Genomic DNA, 20,020 nt, shown 5'->3' with positions numbered 1-20,020 from the left:
GTTACAAAAGCGAAACGCTTGAATAATTTTGAGGGCTGTGTTGGTATCGTTTTAGTTTGTTACATTACGAGGATTGCTTCTGTTATGCATAACATACCCCACTTACTGCATGAGCACGGATGGCCGAGTTGATTAAGTGATAGACATTTACTCCAAGTGTCATTTGTTTGAGCCCAGTTGCGAACTACATTTTTTCTTTCTTTAATTTACTTCGTGTTTTTATGGGAGCTATTTAGTTTCATTGTTTCAATTTATCAAAATTAAATCATATAATGACAAACTTCAATTCCTGCTAAATTCTGTGAAAAGGTCCCTTTTATAATAGATGATAAAAAAATATTTTTTTATTAATTGTTTTATTATCCACAGTGGAAAAAAACCTCTCATACTTTTTGTAGATTGAGTTCTACATTGAAATTAGGAAAATGACAAATGATAGTGGAAATATGAAAGTCACTCTTTTTCTTTCCATTAATATTACATTTGTATGACTTCGTTTGGCTACTTGCAATTTTTACTTAGCTTAAAAAAGTGGTTTTCAGCTTGTATTCAATTTTAAGGAAATTAAGGAAAGCATTGTAGACTTTTTTTAAACTTGTTATTTGATAATCCTATTGTATAGTTCTCGTGTGACAGGAAAATAATAATTGTCATTTGTGAGACGTATTGATCTACAAGTAAGATAATAAGTCAAATAATGCGGCAATCGTTACGAAAGGTATGCAGTAAACAGGTCAATTTTCGTAAGGAGGAAGTTTTAGCGTCGGGGGGACGTAAAGACGGACAGACGGTAGGACTGAACGATGGAAGGGCGGATGGAAAAGGGACAAATATATATTCCTCCATTTATAAGTTGGGGCATGTGCGCTACTAATACAGATACGCTTGCTAATTAAAACACTTCTCTAATGTGGATAAAGGTATCGCTCCGTGACTAATACCATAGTTTTCGATTTTCTAAGCTTTGCTACAATCGCATATGTTTTCAACAGCTACCTAGTTTTACATATGTGTACTTTATATGGTTGTATGTTTTCCCTGCCAAACTTCAGTTATATGTAAAAATATCATCATGCAGAAGTTTTAAAATTACAGACACGTCGAGTGAATTACGCAAGTAAAAATGCTGTTCAAGCTTGGTGTGACTTTGATCCTCTTCACGGGCGTTGTTACCGGCTATATAGAGATTATGGGCGGTGACTTCTACATAGAGGGTGTGTTTACTCTGTATGCAGGACATGGCGGTGAGCCTTGCGCGCGGCTGGTTCCACGATCTGTACAACATCTTGAGGCAGTCCGTTACCGGTTACAGCAAACGTCAACCTTTAAAATAGGTATTTAAACTAAAACTATATCTGGTCAAAACTCCTTTGATTTTGTGGTAACTATTTGTTACGTTCACTGCTATTTCAGTCTTAACGACCACGTTTTTTTTATTTATTTGGCTGTTCCTGTTCCTTGCTTTTAACAGGACCCGAATATTAAAAAATCGTTGGTTCACAGCAGATTCAACATTTGTCATTTATTTTAGCTCTGCTTTTTCAAAAGCAATAATGTTTGTGTACCGAACGGAAATGCGTATATATACTTAATTTAAAATCGTCTCTTTTTGAATGCCTATCGAGCATTCATAAAACTGTCTTTCAAACTAAATTCTTTATGTTTCTTGTTTTTCTTAATGTATTTCGTTACTTAACGGAAAATAATATTGGAAGTTATGCTCTAACTTTAGGTCTGCGAGTCCATGCAACGTGCGGAAACGTCAGTAGGGCACAGGAAATAGCGTACAACATCTCACAAATGTTGGGAGACCGGCATTCGAAGTCGATTGGTCAGTATGGTTTTATCATTACAGCATATTTACTTGCTGGACTTGCTATTTTATATTTATAAATAATATGTTATTACCAATAGTAATATAATGGATTGTTAGAATGGCCAGATATGATATCAACATACAAAAACATTTTATTAACATTTTATTACGAAATGTTTGATAGTTTATACTAAATTCAACTGCGCACCATGTTAAACCATTTTGAAATATACGCTTTGGAAAAATGTATCTAAATTCATTTTTTATTCTTAAGTGGTGTGTATATGTACTTGCAAGGTACACTTCACATAATTCACATATAATTAATCTAACACTTAGTATAAAGAAAACTAGTTTTGATAAATATCAATTGGCTTAAATTTCAAATGTTTACCTGAAACTGAAAACTAGAAATTTTGTCGAAGAAAATATTTTTCGCGTCGGTATAAACAGGATGTTAAATTCACCTGTATTCGTCGTTAACAGACTCTGTAACGAGTTCAAGTTATTCTTTCCTTTATTGAACTCGTTACATTGTTAGACCGAGTCTTCATATTTCTACCACACTTTCCATATGTTTTGTATCTCGTATGAGCTTTTAATCATTCAAACAAGATGTAGCCAACATAGAACATGTGATTTATACAAAACCGTGTTATGTTTCTCACATTAACTATTTTCTTTTATTAAAAATATTGTCATAATTAAAATTGCCCCTTTGTGTCTAAGAATAGTTTTTCATGATTGCAGGGTGATGAAAGTAAAGCTTTTTGTTAAAGTCAAACTTTAATTTTAATATGCATACGGTTACTAAGCGACAAGGTTAAATATGTTATTATATATTCATATACAGTAATCGGTAATAAAATCTAAATACAAAATAGAAAGTTATAGCTTTAAATCTTAACCTTCTCTCAGTGATTGCTGCAAAAATAAAAAATAAATTTTTAATTTGCCTTAAAACCATAACAATGTATGTAACATTATACCCGATAAATGTCCTTGCAGTAAACATTTGGCGGTAATCTCTATTTTGATTGATATTACTATTGTCCTTACCAATTGTCGAGTTATGTAACACGCGTTGGCATACGTAGTATCTATTTTTAGATAGACCCTCATTATTTACTGTCTAATGTAAGTAAAAATTAAATATTTCTGCTATGCCCTAAAACCCACACGAATTAATTAAAAAAATACCATGAAGGTCATTTATATTTCCTATACAAAAATAAATAATAAAAATAATTAAAACATAATTTGCACTGTAGCGGTAACGAACTAAATTAAGGTACACAAGTTGTTTCAGATCCGACTAAAAAACGGTGTATTAGGGTTATATGGAGGTATTTTGAATGATTTGACCTAGTTTAAGACGCGTTTCAGCCTGTTCTTATTTTTCCTATTATCTTATAAACATTCCGACCAAATTTCTTTAATTTTAAATAATACATTAAGCTCATAGAGTGGTTACAAGTTTGTAAAAATAAATAACCTGTTGACATATTTCAAACGCACGTTACCTTTTATCTTTGTCTAGATATTGATAATTCTTACCTACAATGAATGAGCCCTAAATATAGCGTCTGTAGTGGTTACAATATTGTGTTTGCTTTTATCCAATGACTAAGTTTTAAACGTATGCAATATAATTCAAACTTGGTCATTTTATTATCAAGAAAATCATTATGAACAAGCATACTACAGATGAATTCAAAACTATTGCCTTTAGATTTATAACCTGGCCACTTGTTCACAAAACATATTTTGCAATCGAAAATCGATTTTGCGTGTCATTGAAAATGGATTTCCATTGTAGTTGATAAGCAAAATTGAAAATCGATGTCAGTTAAAATCGATTTTCGATTGCAAAATCGTTTTGTGAACACGGGGCCAGGTTTTTTAACATTTGACATAGTTTTTGAGCTTTTCGATCTTTTTCGGGATAAATTTCATGCTAAGCATACTGATAAGGTCATTAAGATTAGATAACAAATCTGAACGCATTAGTTGTAAAGAGCTAAAGTTGGACGACACAGTACTCACATCGAATGAAAACAAGCTAACCTTAAACAGTGCGTGATATAAATCGTATTGCATTTTACAAAATCGTGATTGCTAAGTCTTAAATAATAACATTATTTTAACAATAATAGAGCGGGTGTACCTATTTCCAAACACTTAAGCCACTTATAATGATGTTCGGAATTACGATCACTTTCAATCAAAGGGAGACATGAATCAACTAGATATGTGCATATGATATACTTAAGTCCAATATAGAATTATATAATGGTTCAACCAAAAAGAAATTATTTACAAAGCATGCGGACATCCAACTGTTCCTTATTCCGAACATATGTTCGTAATTCCGAACCGAAGTGTTCGTAATTACGAACATGATGACTTTTTTAAAACAAAAATTCCGATGATTCCATTTAATTGACACATTTTGAAAAATACCAACTTAGAAACAAGTTCTGTAATAAAAACGATTACATGTAAGTTCGATAAATGACAAGGTCGTTAAAAAAAGTAATATAGAGCAATAAATCTGGAGGTTTCGGTAAATTGATATTTTTAAAAACGTCAACGAAACAAGGATATTAACACGCATTAAGATACTTTACAGTTATTCACGCCCTTTGTCCAGACTTATTCAACTCTTTTTCCTTTTTACCGAACTTTTCATTTACCAAACTCACTGTCAATTAGTGAAAATGCAAAGAACACTGTTATCCCTTACCACAATAGGATTTTTGTTATTTATTCAAATTACACAAATAAAACATTACATTTAAAAAGTAAATTGTGGGACTGACGGATATAATTACATACGAATATTTTGGCGAAAAGCAACCAGTCTCTATTCAAACCAGGCAGCGTTAATGTCAGAAATCGCGTTGATGTCATCTTCAAGTGTGCAATTTAATTTAAGTGATGTAACGTTTATAATTTCGGTAACTTGAAACGAATGAATGTATCACTTTAAGTCCCCAATATTTAATGCTTATTGGCATGAGCATTAAATACATATTAGCTATTTAAATACAAACATCAGTTAATTTGATACTCAATGCAAGTGATTTCGTTCCAAAGAATTATTTTATGTCTATTTTACTCATTTCATATTTCAAATATAGATTCTATCTTGCAAAACGCAGTGTTGCAAAACGCACACTTTTATTTCTTCAAACTTAATACAGCCTGGATTCGATCATAAATTTCGTGAAATTATGTACAAAAGCATGAAACTGTATTCATCCGGTATTCGATAATAAATCTTGTGACAACATGTTTTTAAAATTATGTGCTCGTTTCGTTGTACTGCTTCGTTGCACCCTACTTTGGTCAATGTGAATTACAGTGTCGCTAAAGTAGACTAACCACAATAGCTATATCATCCCGATAAGTTAATGTGTTTTGCGACTCAATGCGTAAACATCATAACCAGACAGATCATTTTAAAACCCCATTAACACTCAACATCAACGAATATTTCGTTAATTATTTCGTAAAATAAAGTTAACATATACACAATCAGTGTTTCGTATAATAATAGCCATAATTTCAACGCTAGATGTGGTCTGGTAACAATGTATCTTGTTAAATCTATGTTACCATACCACATCTAGCTTTCATTCTGGCTATTGTGTATTAAGTAAAAACACAATGCTCTGGTCTAAGGCTATTTCTTGTTTCGCACAAATGGTTAAAATTCTTCTTGAGGCATCCATGCTTGTTTTTGAACACCAAAGAAGATGGTTTAATATATCCTCGCGTAAAATATGGTTATATTCACGTTCGTCGTTGTAAAGTATTTTTTATTGAGCTTTCACAATATGGTACAGGCCTAAATTCACACATTTGGATTGTCCAGTGATTTCCCGTTTCATTAGTCCAGCTTGGAAACCAATTGTACCTAGAAAAAGATGGAAGGCCAATCATTTACACTAACATACTCAGTCAATTTTGGAATTTTTTTTATAGTAAATAAAGAGGGAAAAGTAGGTTAAATGTTTTAAAGGATTGACAAAGAGACATTCTTCCACTTCTTACAACCTCGGCAGTTTGATCCATCATACAGGGGTCGTATGACTGCCTCTTCTCTCCAGCTTGACGGCTCATTACTGCAAAAGAAAAACAAAACCAATTATTATAAGTCATCGGACATGCAACATAAAAAAGGATCAAATTTAGTCAATCGTTCGGTATTTGGATCAGTCCTTGAATGTGGTATGTAATCCCGAATACCATCAATTCCTCCTTTACACAACCCTACATCTTGATCATGAGGGTCACATATGAACAGAACATGTTTCTAGATTATTCTCTTTCATAAAACGCTACTGAAACGAAATTATGTGTTTTGATATAACCTTAGCAAATAAGTGTAAAAAAATGGCGATCAAATAATTTCACTAACCGGAAGGCTGTGTATATCGGCAAATGTATTTTTCAGAAAAACTGGCTGCACCTTTACCTCAAAATTGCACCGAAAAGAAAGAGAAAGGAAGTGATGTCGAACTAATTACGTTAGTTTCCTGATATATTTTACGGCACATGATTTGATAAGAAATTTATATTGTGTTTGGAATCAGGAACATGGTCGGATTATGAAGCATCCGCTCTACCATCCATATTGTATAAATAATAGTTTATTGATTGGGAGATTAAATACAAATAAACTACGCACACATTTTACGGAGTGAACACGTTTAATAAATCATATGGTCGTGCTTAAGTAATTATAATGCTATGACCATGCTTCATTATGAATCTAATTCAGTTTTTTCGATTGTTTTTTTATCGTTTCTCTCCGTGTATAAAGTGTTCAAAAGTTGTTTTCATGATTATGGTGGTGCTATTAATGACAATGATTTTGATGCGTGTTGTCATAGATTTATTCCTTCCATGAGATAACATTGGTACCATGGTTTATTTGAAAGCCAAATAGCGGACTTTCGGTGTCACTCAGCCCATACTGCATTTAATTTGTTTACACAATTCAGTAATAGACTCCCTTGCAAGTCCATTGTGTGTATATTGTCTGACCATACATTATTTACCAGACCCTTAATACTGTTTACAGCCGTTATTGGACCAGAAGCAAACGAAGATACCGAGGTGGTATCTCGCCTTCTTAGCGCATTACCACGTTCATTCCGACCCATGCAGATATCCTTCAGCGCAGACAGCAATATGTTTGACAATAGAGAAATATATAAGAATTTCTTCCGTGTTATTCCTACTGAAATGGCAAAGTCAAAGGTATTAACGTGCATATATCTTGTACCATAATATTACATATGTCCCAACTAAAGCGCGATCTTTGCATTTACTAATTCAGTTTTATCGCGGCGTCTCTTGTCCGTTTTCCAAAGGTTTGTTTTAATGAACACGTTTAGTGCTTAAATATTGTAATTGTAAAATAACACACACACAAACACAAGTACATCATATTTATTTACAACAATTTTGTATATTTATTTCTAAACAAACATAACTGTGATTGCATGTTGAAACGCTTCAGGCCATTGTGGAGTTTATGTCGGGTAGGTTGTGGACCTACATGGCCATCATTCATGACAACACTACACATTCTGTGTCCATGGTTGCGAACATACAGTCATTGCATGGCAACGATGGACGCTATATCTGCTTTCCTCATGTGTTATCCAGACCGGCAGACACGTCTAGAGATATAACCGAAGATCTAGAGGACATTTTATTTGGCGTGAAAAGTACGAGAGGGTTGATAATCATAGGTGATACAAATCTGATAAGCAGTGTCATGGCAGGCCTCGAGAAATTCGAGTTCAATACGACTGACAACAATTATACGCGGCCCGTTATTATTGTTGTAGAGAATGAGCCTTTTTCTGTTCCCGACATAGCACCAGCTTACAACGCCTCAAAAGGAATGTATGCTATCTCCCCGTCAACATTGACAGATACTGCATTTCACAAGCACTGGAATGTTTCGCTAACAAACACAAATTTCTCCGGTAATTGGTTCGTAAGGAAACTTGCCGAAGAGAAAGAAGATAATAACACGTCAAATGCACACTTATTTGATATTACACAATTATCTATCTACTCGACATATGCTCAGATTTCAGTTGATGTAATTTTAAAATCAATGTCCCAACTGTGTCAGGTATCTTCACAGTGTACTGGTCTCGACACGGCGCAACTATCGACTACAGCGTCACGTTTAAGTTATGTGTCTACCATTGGAAATATGCTTATTTCATTCGGACCAAATATCCCGAATGCACAACTTACCATGTCAAATACGTCGGCAACATTTTATGACTTGGACGTGCTGAACAATATTCGTAAATCAGAAACATCTGCATTTGGTTTCGAAAAGGTAATTCATTTGTGTTAAAGTTTGGTTACGCACTTTCGCGTGCACACGCGATCACTGTTTAGTACTTTTTTATAAGTGTATTTTTTATGATTTAAAGTAACTAGATCAATTAAACCTTAGATTGACAAATGATATTTGTGATTAATAAACATTTGTAAATCGGTATATATTTAAGGAAACACACCAAACCTACAGGTTAACATATTGAAATATACTCTCAACACTGGAAATATTTCAGATATTCCAAATATCATCATATGGAGGAAGTGTTCTTAGTACTAACCGAATCCATCAATATTATCGTAACGGAACGGAACAAAGTTATCCAACGCTTCTGAAGCCACAATGTCCCGACGGAAGAAAATGCACAGAGTGTCGTCAAATAGCGCCATTGCCTATTGACGTAACGAAAGGAGACCTGTATGTAGTCGGCATAGTTCCGGTACATACAGTGTTGGATGATGTTTTGACATGTGGTTCCGTTAAACAGGGTGGTTTAGATGTTGCGGAGAGCATAAAGGCGGCAGTAAAAGAGGCGAAACTATCATACTCGGATAAGATCCCCGATGCTTCAATAGGTGTTATCATCATCGACTCGTGTAACAGCCGCCAGATCGTGGCTGCAATATTGTTGCAACTTTTAAATCAGGGAATATATGAGGACGGTAAATTTACGGAAGTACGCTCCAAGATCATCGGTTACATAGGGGGATGGGTTAGCGACAACAGCATAATGGTCGCGTCTATTCTTACACAAATTAAATCGGTGCAAATATCCTACGGAAGCACAAGCCCAGTTCTAAGCGACCGAACTTTATATCCGTATTTTATGAGAATGATCCCAAATGACCTTCACCAAGGTAGCAAAATGATTGAGCTCGTAAAATCGACTGGCTCAGACTTAATCCAGATTTTATATTCCGACACGGAATATGGACGTGGAGGGAAGGGCGCACTAGTAGAGCATGCTGATAAGAACGGGGTATGTGTAGCGCAGATTATAAAAGTAGAACAAAAAACAAACATAGATCTTGAAATGATTCGAACTCAGTTAACGCAGAAGGGATTTCCCAAGCTTGTGCTGGTGTTTCTGAGTTCCTTTGACGTTGTTAAAGTAATTGAAATATTGAAGCAGTTGCAGGGCTACACATTTATTGCATCAGAGGATTGGGGTAACCGAAATATTTTAGCGAATGGCAAAAACCTTGTAGGATCTATAACTTTAGCAAATGAGATACCTATACCTTACTATCTGAAGAAACATATTGAAGATGCTTCCAAACAGAAACAGAAGCAACAGTGGCTTTTGGAGTATATGAAGGATTACTTTGATTGCTATTATGAGTGGAGATTTGATAAAACAACACATAGACAGCCATGCAAGTAAGATGTGCTATATCCGTGTTTTCTTGTGGTGTTAGTGAATAAACTTTATTGTTGTCAGATGTCATAATTGTTTAAGAAAACGTCAATACAATCTAACATTAACACGTAAATAAAATCTTCATCAATAATTATGTGCTTTTGTTTTGTATTTAAAAATCATCATTTACTTTGTTTCAAATTTATTTCAACGATCGATTATGGTTGTAATGTGCACCGTTAATGAGCTCCCTTTCAAAAATACCCAAAGTAACAATAATACAAAATTGTTAAGCTCAGTCTGCGTAACTATTTTTTAATAAACGGTATATTCGTTTTGCAAGTTATTTAAATGCTATATGTTGCTCATGTTTTAGCGTGGACCAATACTTGCAACCCTGTCTTGTCCGTGTCACGGAAACTTGTTTCAAAATTGATACTTGGTCACCGTTTGCTGCGATTGGGGTAGAGACGCTCCTGAAGGGGGCGAAGGAAACATTACATTATTTGTGTAAGAACATTACATCATTTGTGTAGGAACATAACATCTTTTGTGTAGGAACATAACATCATTTGTGTAGGAACATTACATCATTTCTGTAGGAACATTACATCATTTGTGTCAGAATAACATTACATCATTTGTGTAGGATTATTGCACAATTTGTGTAGGAACATTACATCATTTGTGTAGAAACATTACATCCTTTATGTAGGAACATATCATCATTTGTGAAGGAACATTACATCATTTGTGTAGGAACATTACATAATATGTGTAGGGACATTACATCGTTTGTGTAGGTTATTGACACTAACACTCGATATCAATTGCGCTTTATTTGTTATCTTAAATCAAGTATGATTGCGTCTTTTTAAAATAGTTCATCTTATTTAACGTCAAGTGCTTTTATGTTATTTTCCAAATAATTGATGCAGGACAATAATGTTCTATATGCGCAAACGTATGTACCTAGGTGTGTGTCTGCTTGAGCTTAAATTATCAAAACATGCAATATACTTAGAGACACTCAAGGCTGTTTTTTAGAAATATTTAAAATAATGTAGATTGCGTTGATTTTGAACGATCATTGCATGATGAATTAATAACTTCAAAAATGTGAGCACCTCTCCTATCGCTATATGTATGGTTGAAGTGATTGTATGTTCATACATTTGTACTTAGCACGTGTTGTGAATTTAACTATAGAAGGGAGAACATTCATTGAACGAAAACTTAACAATGTGAATATATAGAGAATACTAGGTTAGCGTTGAATACAGAGAAGTTTATGTTGCGAGGCTTAGAACGCCGGGAGCGCGAGCCTTGGCGAGCGCTTTCGGTGTTCGAGCCGAGCAACATCAACTTCTCTGTATTCAACGCTAATCTTAGTATTCTATTTATTCCATTTGATTTTTTCTAACGTGACATTTAACATAAATAGATCTAATAACCTTAACAATAATTTTAATTCAGTCTTAAAGCGCTTAAAATCTAACAAATGTAACCATGCGTAGTATTATACATGTTATTGTTCTGGTACACAAAATAGTCTTTAAAAAATTCACACACAAACTGTAAAACAAGTAAAAATATCACCATATGCCTCGATTCAATTTTACGCAGTATGCGAATTGTAACACATTACGACCGCGAAAAGAAGATTTTACTTTACTATAATTCATTTTATTTTCGAAAGTTAAATGTAACAAGAGTGCCAAACTGTCACAAGATACGCCCGTTTTAAGGCTTTGGACAACTTGATAACTTTACCATGACCCATATTTTAACTTGACCTTCATAATCATCTAGACACCACTTCTGACCAAAGTTGGTGAAGATTTGATGAAAACTACTAAAATTAGAAAGCGGACATCATGCTTAATGCTTGAAATGCACTAAGTGACCTCGTGACCTAGTTTTTAACCTGGCATGACCCATATTTGAACTTGACCTACATGTAGATATTGTCTAGACACAACTTCTGACCAAATTTGGTGAAGATCGGATGAAAACTATTTGAATTAGAGAGCGGAAACTGCTGTGGACACCGCCCACCAGCCGCCCGCTGCCAAGGTGAAACTATAATACGTCCCGTTTTTTTAAAACGGGCGTATAAAAATTGATTTTAGGTTGATGACAATGATAAACAGTTGCCTTTCTATAGTACCCATGCACAGTGAAAAACTCATGTACCTGTGGAAATCATGATTAGATTGAAGGAAAAATGAAACTTACCAATAAACATGTTGTTAAAAATAACTCGTTTCAAAAATCGCGAAAAAAATAAACCCGATGAAAATATCGCAAAATAAAACTGGATAAAAATATTGCATAAAATATTGCATGTGTTAATCGGTTGCATGTCTCCAATCAGACCTGACTGATATATAATCCATATACTACCTCTGACCAAGTTTGGTGAATTCAACTTGAACTAGAGCTTTGTCACTGAATGTGACTTATACCCCCATACCACTTTGACGCAGGATAAAAAGTTGTTAAAAAGTTTCGGATGAATACAATTTGAATTAGAGTCCGGACAAAGTGGCGCCGTTGAAAATGCACTAATTGACCCTATGACCTAGTTCTTGACCCGACATGACCCATATTCGAACTTGACCTAGATATCAACTAGATGCAACTACTGACCAAGTTTGGTAAAGATCGGATGAATACAATTTGAATAAGAGTCCGGACAAAGTGGCGCTGTTGAAAATGGATTAATTGACCCTATGACCTAGTTTTTTACCTGGCATGACCCATATTCGAACTTGGCCTAGATATCAACTAGATGCAACTACTGACCAAGTTTGGTGAAGATAAGATTTATACAATTTGAATTAGAGTCCGGACAAAGTAAAATGCACTAATTGACCCTTTGACCTAGTTTTTGACCCAGCATGACCCATATTCGGACTTGACCTAGATATCAACTAGATGCAACTACTGACCAAGTTTGGTGAAGATCGGATGAATACAATTTGAATTAGAGTCCGGACAAAGTGGCGCCGTTGAAAATGCACTAATTGACCCTATGACCTAGTTTTTGACCCGGCATGACCCATATTCGAACTTGGCCTATATATCAACTAGATGCAACTGCTGACCAAGTTTGGTGAAGATCGGATGAATACAATTTGAAATAGAGTCCGGACAAAGTGGCCCCTTTGAAAATGCACTTATTGACCCTATGACCTAGTTTTTGACCCGGCATGACCCATATTCGAACTTGGCCTAGATATCAACTAGATGCAACTGCTGACCAAGTTTGGTGAAGATCGGATGAATACAATTTGAATTAGAGTCCGGACAAAGTGATGCCTTCCGCCCGCCGCCCGCCGCCCGCCCGCCGCCCGCCCGCCCGCCAAGGGGTTTCACATAATACGTCCCGTATTTTATACGGGCGTATAAAAAGTATATGTATGGATTATAAACAATGCACATTACACGAAATAAGGAAACTGTGATAAATTGACAATTCAAATATGTCAATATACAGTACATGTACATGTGAAATAAGTCGCATTTATAATAAATCGCCGGGATAAATCGTCAAAAAAATGGGGAAAATGACGCAATAAGTATATAATTTTATGACGCCATCAATCAGCTGATTCATTATCCGATTGGGAAAATTTATGTCTTATGACTCGATTTAAAGGTTGAAGGTCGTATAATTTTGAAGCTAAAGTTTTCTCGATTTTATTTCTTATGAAAAATTATTCAGTGGTAAAGTAAAAAGTAGTCCGTGAACGCGACAGGTATATCCCACAAGGCTGAATACAGGCTAGTATATTCCATAAGGTGTTATACCGTCAATGTCGCGTTGAAAATGGGATAAATATTAAAATCCTATTTTCCGTATGTAGGCAACGGAAATACAAGCACAATTTGCAAGGCATACCTCGAGAAACCAGAGACGCTTATAAACAACATCAAGAACCAGCAAGTAGCTTACAACTTGAGGTCCCTTAAACATATCTTCCACAACACAACACACGACGGGCTAATTGACTTCGTCATGTACAGAGTAACTCAAGACTCCAAAGGCTTATTCTACGAGGAAATAGAGGTAATAATAGAATCGTGTTAGCCATTGCATGACATGTTTGACGGATTGATTTCGTAGACGATTCTGGATAGGGAGGTTAATTACGTTATTGTATGCAATACATGAACACATTTGTGAAATAAAATAAAAACAGTACAATCTTGGTTTCATCCTCCTGTATTTTACATTAGGCAGTAGGCAAGTGACTGATTTTTAATACGATTCATGACAATACAAACAATGTTATAAAATATGTTTAATCATGATTAACGACGCAAAACATGTATTCAGCATCGTTATAGCCGATTAAGATGCACACGTGTTATGCATAAGTGGAACACCGGTAAGAAATGCAGTAATCGAATTATATCAATTATTAGAGGTCCATTTAATATAAAAAGATGATGACATATTACCAGTAAGCAAATTTGTGTTCGATTTTGTCATGGTCAGAAACATACAACTCAATTCATCATACATAAAATAAATGTGACTTTAACCACGTACGCTTTAAAGAATAACGGAACAAATACAAACCCATTAAGAACCAGGCGGCTATATTTACATGTTAGGTTTTATACCCACCGTATACCCGCGCTTATAAATCTGTAATACTAAGTGTTTATTTTGTATTTACGAAAATATCATTTTAATATTATTAGCTCCCTTGAAAAAAAACATACGCCCACTTTCTTGAAAATGTTTTATACGAGTTATTACGCACAACTCGGTCTTCGTTTTAACAATATGCAGATAGCTCAATTATTTCGTGGCAACCGTGACGCATTAGTGTTTTCTAACTCCTCAGAGACAATAGGAAGCATTTCGGTGTAACATATTATGTGGTATGTTCATTCTTCAAATTCAACGATAATTTAATTTAATTACACATTTAATTAATTTTTATGCATTATGAAAATGACGACAAATTCATATTTATAAACCTAGCGACACTATAGCTGCAGCAGTAAGTAAGACAATTCGTAATTTCATATCGCCCTCTTGGTGCAAAAAGGTACCAGGTGACCTTGAAACTAGAAGGCACATGGCACCTGTTTGCACCAATGGGGCCATATGTCCGTTACTCAGAATTCTGGAAAAACATTTTGACTCTGAACTCATGTTCTAAATAAAAAAATACACATCGAACCATTTACCAAACTATGTCGAACCCCAATTCAAAGCTTTTATAATTTAAACTGGTTTCAAGAGCTTCACACCTTAGAATATCACCATAATTAATCACAAATAATAATTTGAAAGTGAATAAACCACGAGCCTAGCAGCAACTTGTCACTTGTCGAATGTAAACCATTGATGCAAGTGACTCTTCTTCATGACATGGAAGTTTATTATTTATTTGATTGAAACTCCATTAATTAACAAGTCAATTGCAATTCGCCGTTTTTTTCCAATTAATATTAAAACGTACGTACTTATTTATGTCACTTTATTTTTCTACAGACTCCTAAAGATTTCCCGAAATCCACGTGCAGTGAAAATTTTCACGAGAGTTGCAATACTTGCTTCGCTAAAATGTACGTTTATTATTATATTAGTAACACTCTTTCATAACCCTGTTCTTGCTGCTTTACGAAGCACGAATTACTGCCTGCTTTAATAAGAATGTTAAATGGCGGAAATGGTGCGCACATCTTTTGATCATCACATTGTATTCTGATGTTTCACAATTTTGATGATCGATCTTTTCTTAATACAAGTGCGGTGATATATTGACACAGACAGATTTCAACTGACCATTTTCAGGTCAGAGAAGCCAGATGAGAACGGCAGTGGCACGCGTGAAAACAAGAGCTATGTAATCGCTATGGGCGTTTTCATTGGCATTACGGTTGCTTTGGTGGCGGCATTAGTAGCATCAATCTGCTACTATCGCAGGAGTAAAGGTAAGAATGATATTATCTTAGGTTCGTATTAACATTATATTGTCAAACTCACACAAACCGACCCCTATATATATATATATATCCTAAAATTATAAAGGCGCTCGAAATTATTTAAGCCGTTTAGCTCTATCGATCCGATTTCAAATCATTATTGGAATTTTTTATAAAAATAAATTATGTTGGTTTAAAATGTGAATTCGAATAAGGATTAAGCTTACAACTGATCCATTATTTTAAGAGAACTGTTGGCAGATACTGACCGACCTTTATCATTCTTGAACATATGTTCATGTATTCGTAGGGTCTAACGACACCTACTTGACGCCATTCGGTGATGACCCTGTGTACTTGCAACCCACGGAAATCATGCACCGCACGGTCGACGGTATTGACCAGTCCTCGCAGAACACACCTACACACGTTTTCACCGTACAACCAGCGGAGATTCTTCCTAGCAATAATTGTAGCGAATTCATGAGGTCGGACTCCGAGCTGCCTGTACCGTTGAATAATCTAAATTGTGGTAATACTCCACCAATTCCAAAACAGCAAACGAAAAATCATTATGTGTAGCTTATTGGTGAATTTAAATGCATGCGACACAGAAAGAAACTTGAATCTATTGTTCATATAAGGTGTTTTGAGATTTTCACGACAGATTGTTAGCCTTCTGGCGTTTACTTTAACTCAAGTTAAGTTTGATCACATTTAAATACTGGTGTACAATCTGAGAAGAGTATGAAGTGGACATATATTGCCTGTAATCGGGACCTTTATGATAACGAACTCAAGAGCCGAAATAAAAAGCAGACACGTTTGTTTTATGTCATTTACTTAATACATTTATTTATAAGTGATACTTGAACTTTTGTAAAGAAAACGTACGTTAATATTTATTTTGAATACAATCTGTGTGCGTAATGTTTTGTTTGTTTTAACGACATCTTTTGGTGAACGTCATGTAACTTATTAAATAGTGGAATGTTTGATGTGTTAATAGCTCACCACATATCATATTTGAATGTGAACCATATTATTTGATATTATGTTTGTTTGTATATAGCTTGTCGCGTATCATTATTATTTATCTATACATTTGTCTATTTCTAGGAACATATCCAACTCAATTTGGTTGTATCATGTATTGTTATTATTTCTCTTGTGTATAAGCTCTTCACCTTCAGTGTTTGTTGATACGTTGGTATGTTATTAATTGTGTTAGTTGATACGTTGGTATGTTATTAATTGTGTTAGTTGATACGTTGGTATGCTATTAATTGTGTTGTGTTAATAGCATGTATCATACTATGTGAATTGTAGAACTTTGTAAATAGTATCATGATTTATTTGTAAGTAGCTTGTCATATAGCATTGTTTATTAAACGTTAAGAAACATTTCCAACTTGTTTGTTTAATTCCGGATTTTCGAAACTAAGTCGAATAAGAGTTGTCTCCCATTCGGGTAGGTATCGCTCACTTCCGGTTTGTTAAAAGTAATAGGCGAAAAAACTACACAATCGGTAATTCTATTGCTGTATGCCTGAATGTCAAATTTTGGGGGTAAAGTTGGAAGATATGGCAAGCCTGTAATGCTACACAACTTGCAAAGTAATGTGCTACGAGAACCGCATGGTTTAGAGCTATTAGCAGGCGACATTGGAAGCCAACCGGGTAGGTATCATTAGTATATCGACATCTTATATGTCTCTGTGCATAAATCTCGTATTTGTTGGAGTAGAACACCATGTACATGGCAAGTAGAATTATTATTAACATTTAGTTTTGTTTTAATCGGTTTATAAACTAATTTAATTCGGTTCTATATGTAAAAATTTGTTGACATTTTACACCATGACTTGCTAATCTAAAATTTGAATGATTAATTTGAGCAGATTAAATACCAACCATCAGCTCCTGTTTTCCGTGAATCCCTGAAATTGTATTCTAATGAACTTAAATAGCATTTATAATGAAAACATTTTCTTATTAATACAACAAAGAGCTATTTTTTTCAATATATATTCCTTGGTATATATTGCCATGTTACAAACATACTAGCATTTTTCATTTATATCCATGACAAATTTAAGGTGTTTCGGCTGTTTTTTGTTTTGGTATTATGTTGCAGATACACCAGGGTATGCTCTGATCATTTGTGGATGGAATTGGTCCTAACTCCATGAACATGATCAATGTGCCAACAAAATACCTTGCGCAGAAGATCCTTTTTACCAAGAAAGTAAAGACATGTTAATCTCTAATAAAGTTGATAAATTGCTGTTTCAGCCTTTCAACATATTTTAAATAATGTATGCATCTCATGCTTTCCACAGAGTGTGAAGATTATACAATGTATAATATATGCAATCAAAATTAATTATAGACCACGCATTTTTTACTTAATCTTTGCATAAGAAAATTATGCAAAAAAAACAACACTTAAATGTAGGTTATATGAAGACACTCAGATTTTACATATTTATACATGTATGTAGCAATTTTATTCAATAACATTTCAAAACATCAAACCCGTATTTCTACCTTATCATTTAGGCTAAATATACACTTGGTTATTTGAATTTTAGTATGAAGTACCTCTGGTGTATTTAAACTTTATTGTTTTCTGCATGTAATCAGTATTTTTGTTTGTTGTTGTATTATATATTTGTTTGAAAGTGCTGATCAGTCCTGATGATTCTTCAAGTCCACAGAGTTAGTGTCATTCCTGGGATCAGATTGAATTATTTCATGAGTAACGATACCAATATTTATTGTCTCAAAATGTCAGGCTATGTATTCTTTAGGGTTTGGCATTTGTGTGTTCATTAAAGATAAATATAATTTTAACTTAACATTAACATGCCTTTAGTTCAAAGATTCTTAAGCTTAACCATCACTTTGTGAATATAGAAGTGAATTGTTTTTTTCAGCAAAAAAACATAACATACTTTCTGTCAAAGGACTAAATAATTAACATTAACTTAAATTGAAAACTATTCAAATAAAACATTAAGATTTATGTATTTATAATAATAAACCTATTTATTTTTGCTAGATTGCATCCAAAGCCTTAGGCTTATTGAGATACTATCGAGCCTGTTTCCTGGGACGAACCAGTACATGGTGTATTTGAAAGATCATGAGAACGCTCCCCATGTAGGGATCAAACCTGCGGCCTCCCAATCGCTAGGCAGGCACCATATCTACTATGTCAGATTATGAAAAGATACAACATATATATATATATATATATATATATATATATATATATATATATATATATATATATATATATATAATATACATAAAAGTTATTTATTTCAGCTATGCCAATTCGCATGCTGATGACACCAGTGTCGGTGATGGCAGCTTTGGAAGTGTCGGTGTACAGAAATCCCTGACAAGCATCAAATCTTCACAAATATCGTAAGACCAGAAAAAAACATCAAAGACATTAATGCCTCAGACGATAAAATATGCTTTATACTGTCTGGCCAACTTTCGTTATTTTTAATTCTTTGTTTTTGACATTGATTGAATTTGGTGCCGACAAGTTATGTACTGAAAAACTAAACATCTGTTGATGAGTTTCAATGACATAGTAAACACATTGTTTGATGCAACACATTGAAGATAACTCTTCATTACTAGTACTGTATTGATAAATAAAACATTGTTTAATTTTGAATGAGTTGTATCTTTTCATTGTGTTTTTGTTACTTGAGTGCTATGTACAGTCACATGTTACAGTAAAATATACTTTCAAATCACATATATCACAGGCCAAATAAGTATAGATTGATATATGTATCACAACCGTCCTTCTTCATTTCCCAATTGATTAAAACTAAACAATTAGCAAGTGTATAAATAATTAACCAAGAAAGACTTGTAAAATAATATGAAAATATTTGTCATTGTTATTGTGCCCAGATGAATGTACAAGTGTATTTTTTATTTCAAAATGAAACACTGTTCAGGTAATTGTAAAAAACTGACAGACACTGTTGGTTCATTATAAATGTACATATGTCTAATTACATAATTTTGCAGACAATTATACAAATTATGGGATAAACAAATATTGCTCATTTTGAGAATTATCCCCTTTAACCACAATTATTCCTACCATGTGTAAGCTATTTCTTCTTTATATTTGTAGTAAATAGTTTAAGAACATTTTCTAGATACCCGTTAACTATGTTGTGCGACATGATTTGAACCATATTGCTGAATGAAAAGTTTTATCATAAAAAGCAATTACTTCTTGTGTTACAATGTTTGCAATACTAAGTTCAGATAGAATTGAAATAAATGAAACTCTCCCTAGATTTGCAATATAGATGTAAAATGTAACAAATTCTTCAATGAAAAAGACAATACAAAAGAGTTTCTGTATATAAGGTTACACTGTATATATGAAGACAGCGATGATTTTTGCCCAATTTGGGAAAAGTACCGGTATCAGCCCAATTCAGAAAAATAAGCGCCAAAAAACCTGACA

The 20,020-nt window shown here is 34.0% G+C and overlaps 1 protein-coding gene across 2 annotated transcripts in view; it reads left to right on the top strand.

Moving 5' to 3' along the window:
* The window catches only part of LOC127848539 (uncharacterized), a 28,043-nt gene extending 8,839 nt beyond the window's left edge, over nucleotides 1–19,204 (top strand). The window contains exons 2-12 of one of the 2 annotated variants that reach the window (XM_052381049.1): nucleotides 1,096–1,334; nucleotides 1,733–1,831; nucleotides 6,909–7,087; nucleotides 7,350–8,192; nucleotides 8,431–9,575; nucleotides 9,932–10,065; nucleotides 13,428–13,630; nucleotides 15,074–15,147; nucleotides 15,377–15,516; nucleotides 15,818–17,755; nucleotides 18,841–19,204. In XM_052381049.1, the coding sequence (XP_052237009.1) occupies nucleotides 1,124–1,334; nucleotides 1,733–1,831; nucleotides 6,909–7,087; nucleotides 7,350–8,192; nucleotides 8,431–9,575; nucleotides 9,932–10,065; nucleotides 13,428–13,630; nucleotides 15,074–15,147; nucleotides 15,377–15,516; nucleotides 15,818–16,089 (3,300 nt within the window). In that variant the 5' untranslated portion in view covers nucleotides 1,096–1,123 and the 3' untranslated portion in view covers nucleotides 16,090–17,755; nucleotides 18,841–19,204. Of the gene's footprint in view, nucleotides 1–1,095; nucleotides 1,335–1,732; nucleotides 1,832–6,908; nucleotides 7,088–7,349; nucleotides 8,193–8,430; nucleotides 9,576–9,931; nucleotides 10,066–13,427; nucleotides 13,631–15,073; nucleotides 15,148–15,376; nucleotides 15,517–15,817; nucleotides 17,756–18,840 lie in introns of those variants that run through there. The other variant, XM_052381050.1, reaches the window with a different exon arrangement.
* Nucleotides 19,205–20,020: the final 816 nt, after the last annotated feature.

Source organism: Dreissena polymorpha, chromosome 10 (assembly GCF_020536995.1).
Source record: "Dreissena polymorpha isolate Duluth1 chromosome 10, UMN_Dpol_1.0, whole genome shotgun sequence".
Lineage (NCBI taxonomy): Eukaryota > Metazoa > Mollusca > Bivalvia > Myida > Dreissenidae > Dreissena > Dreissena polymorpha.
Note: the sequence above shows the minus strand (reverse complement) of the source record. Positions and strands in the feature narration are given on the sequence as shown.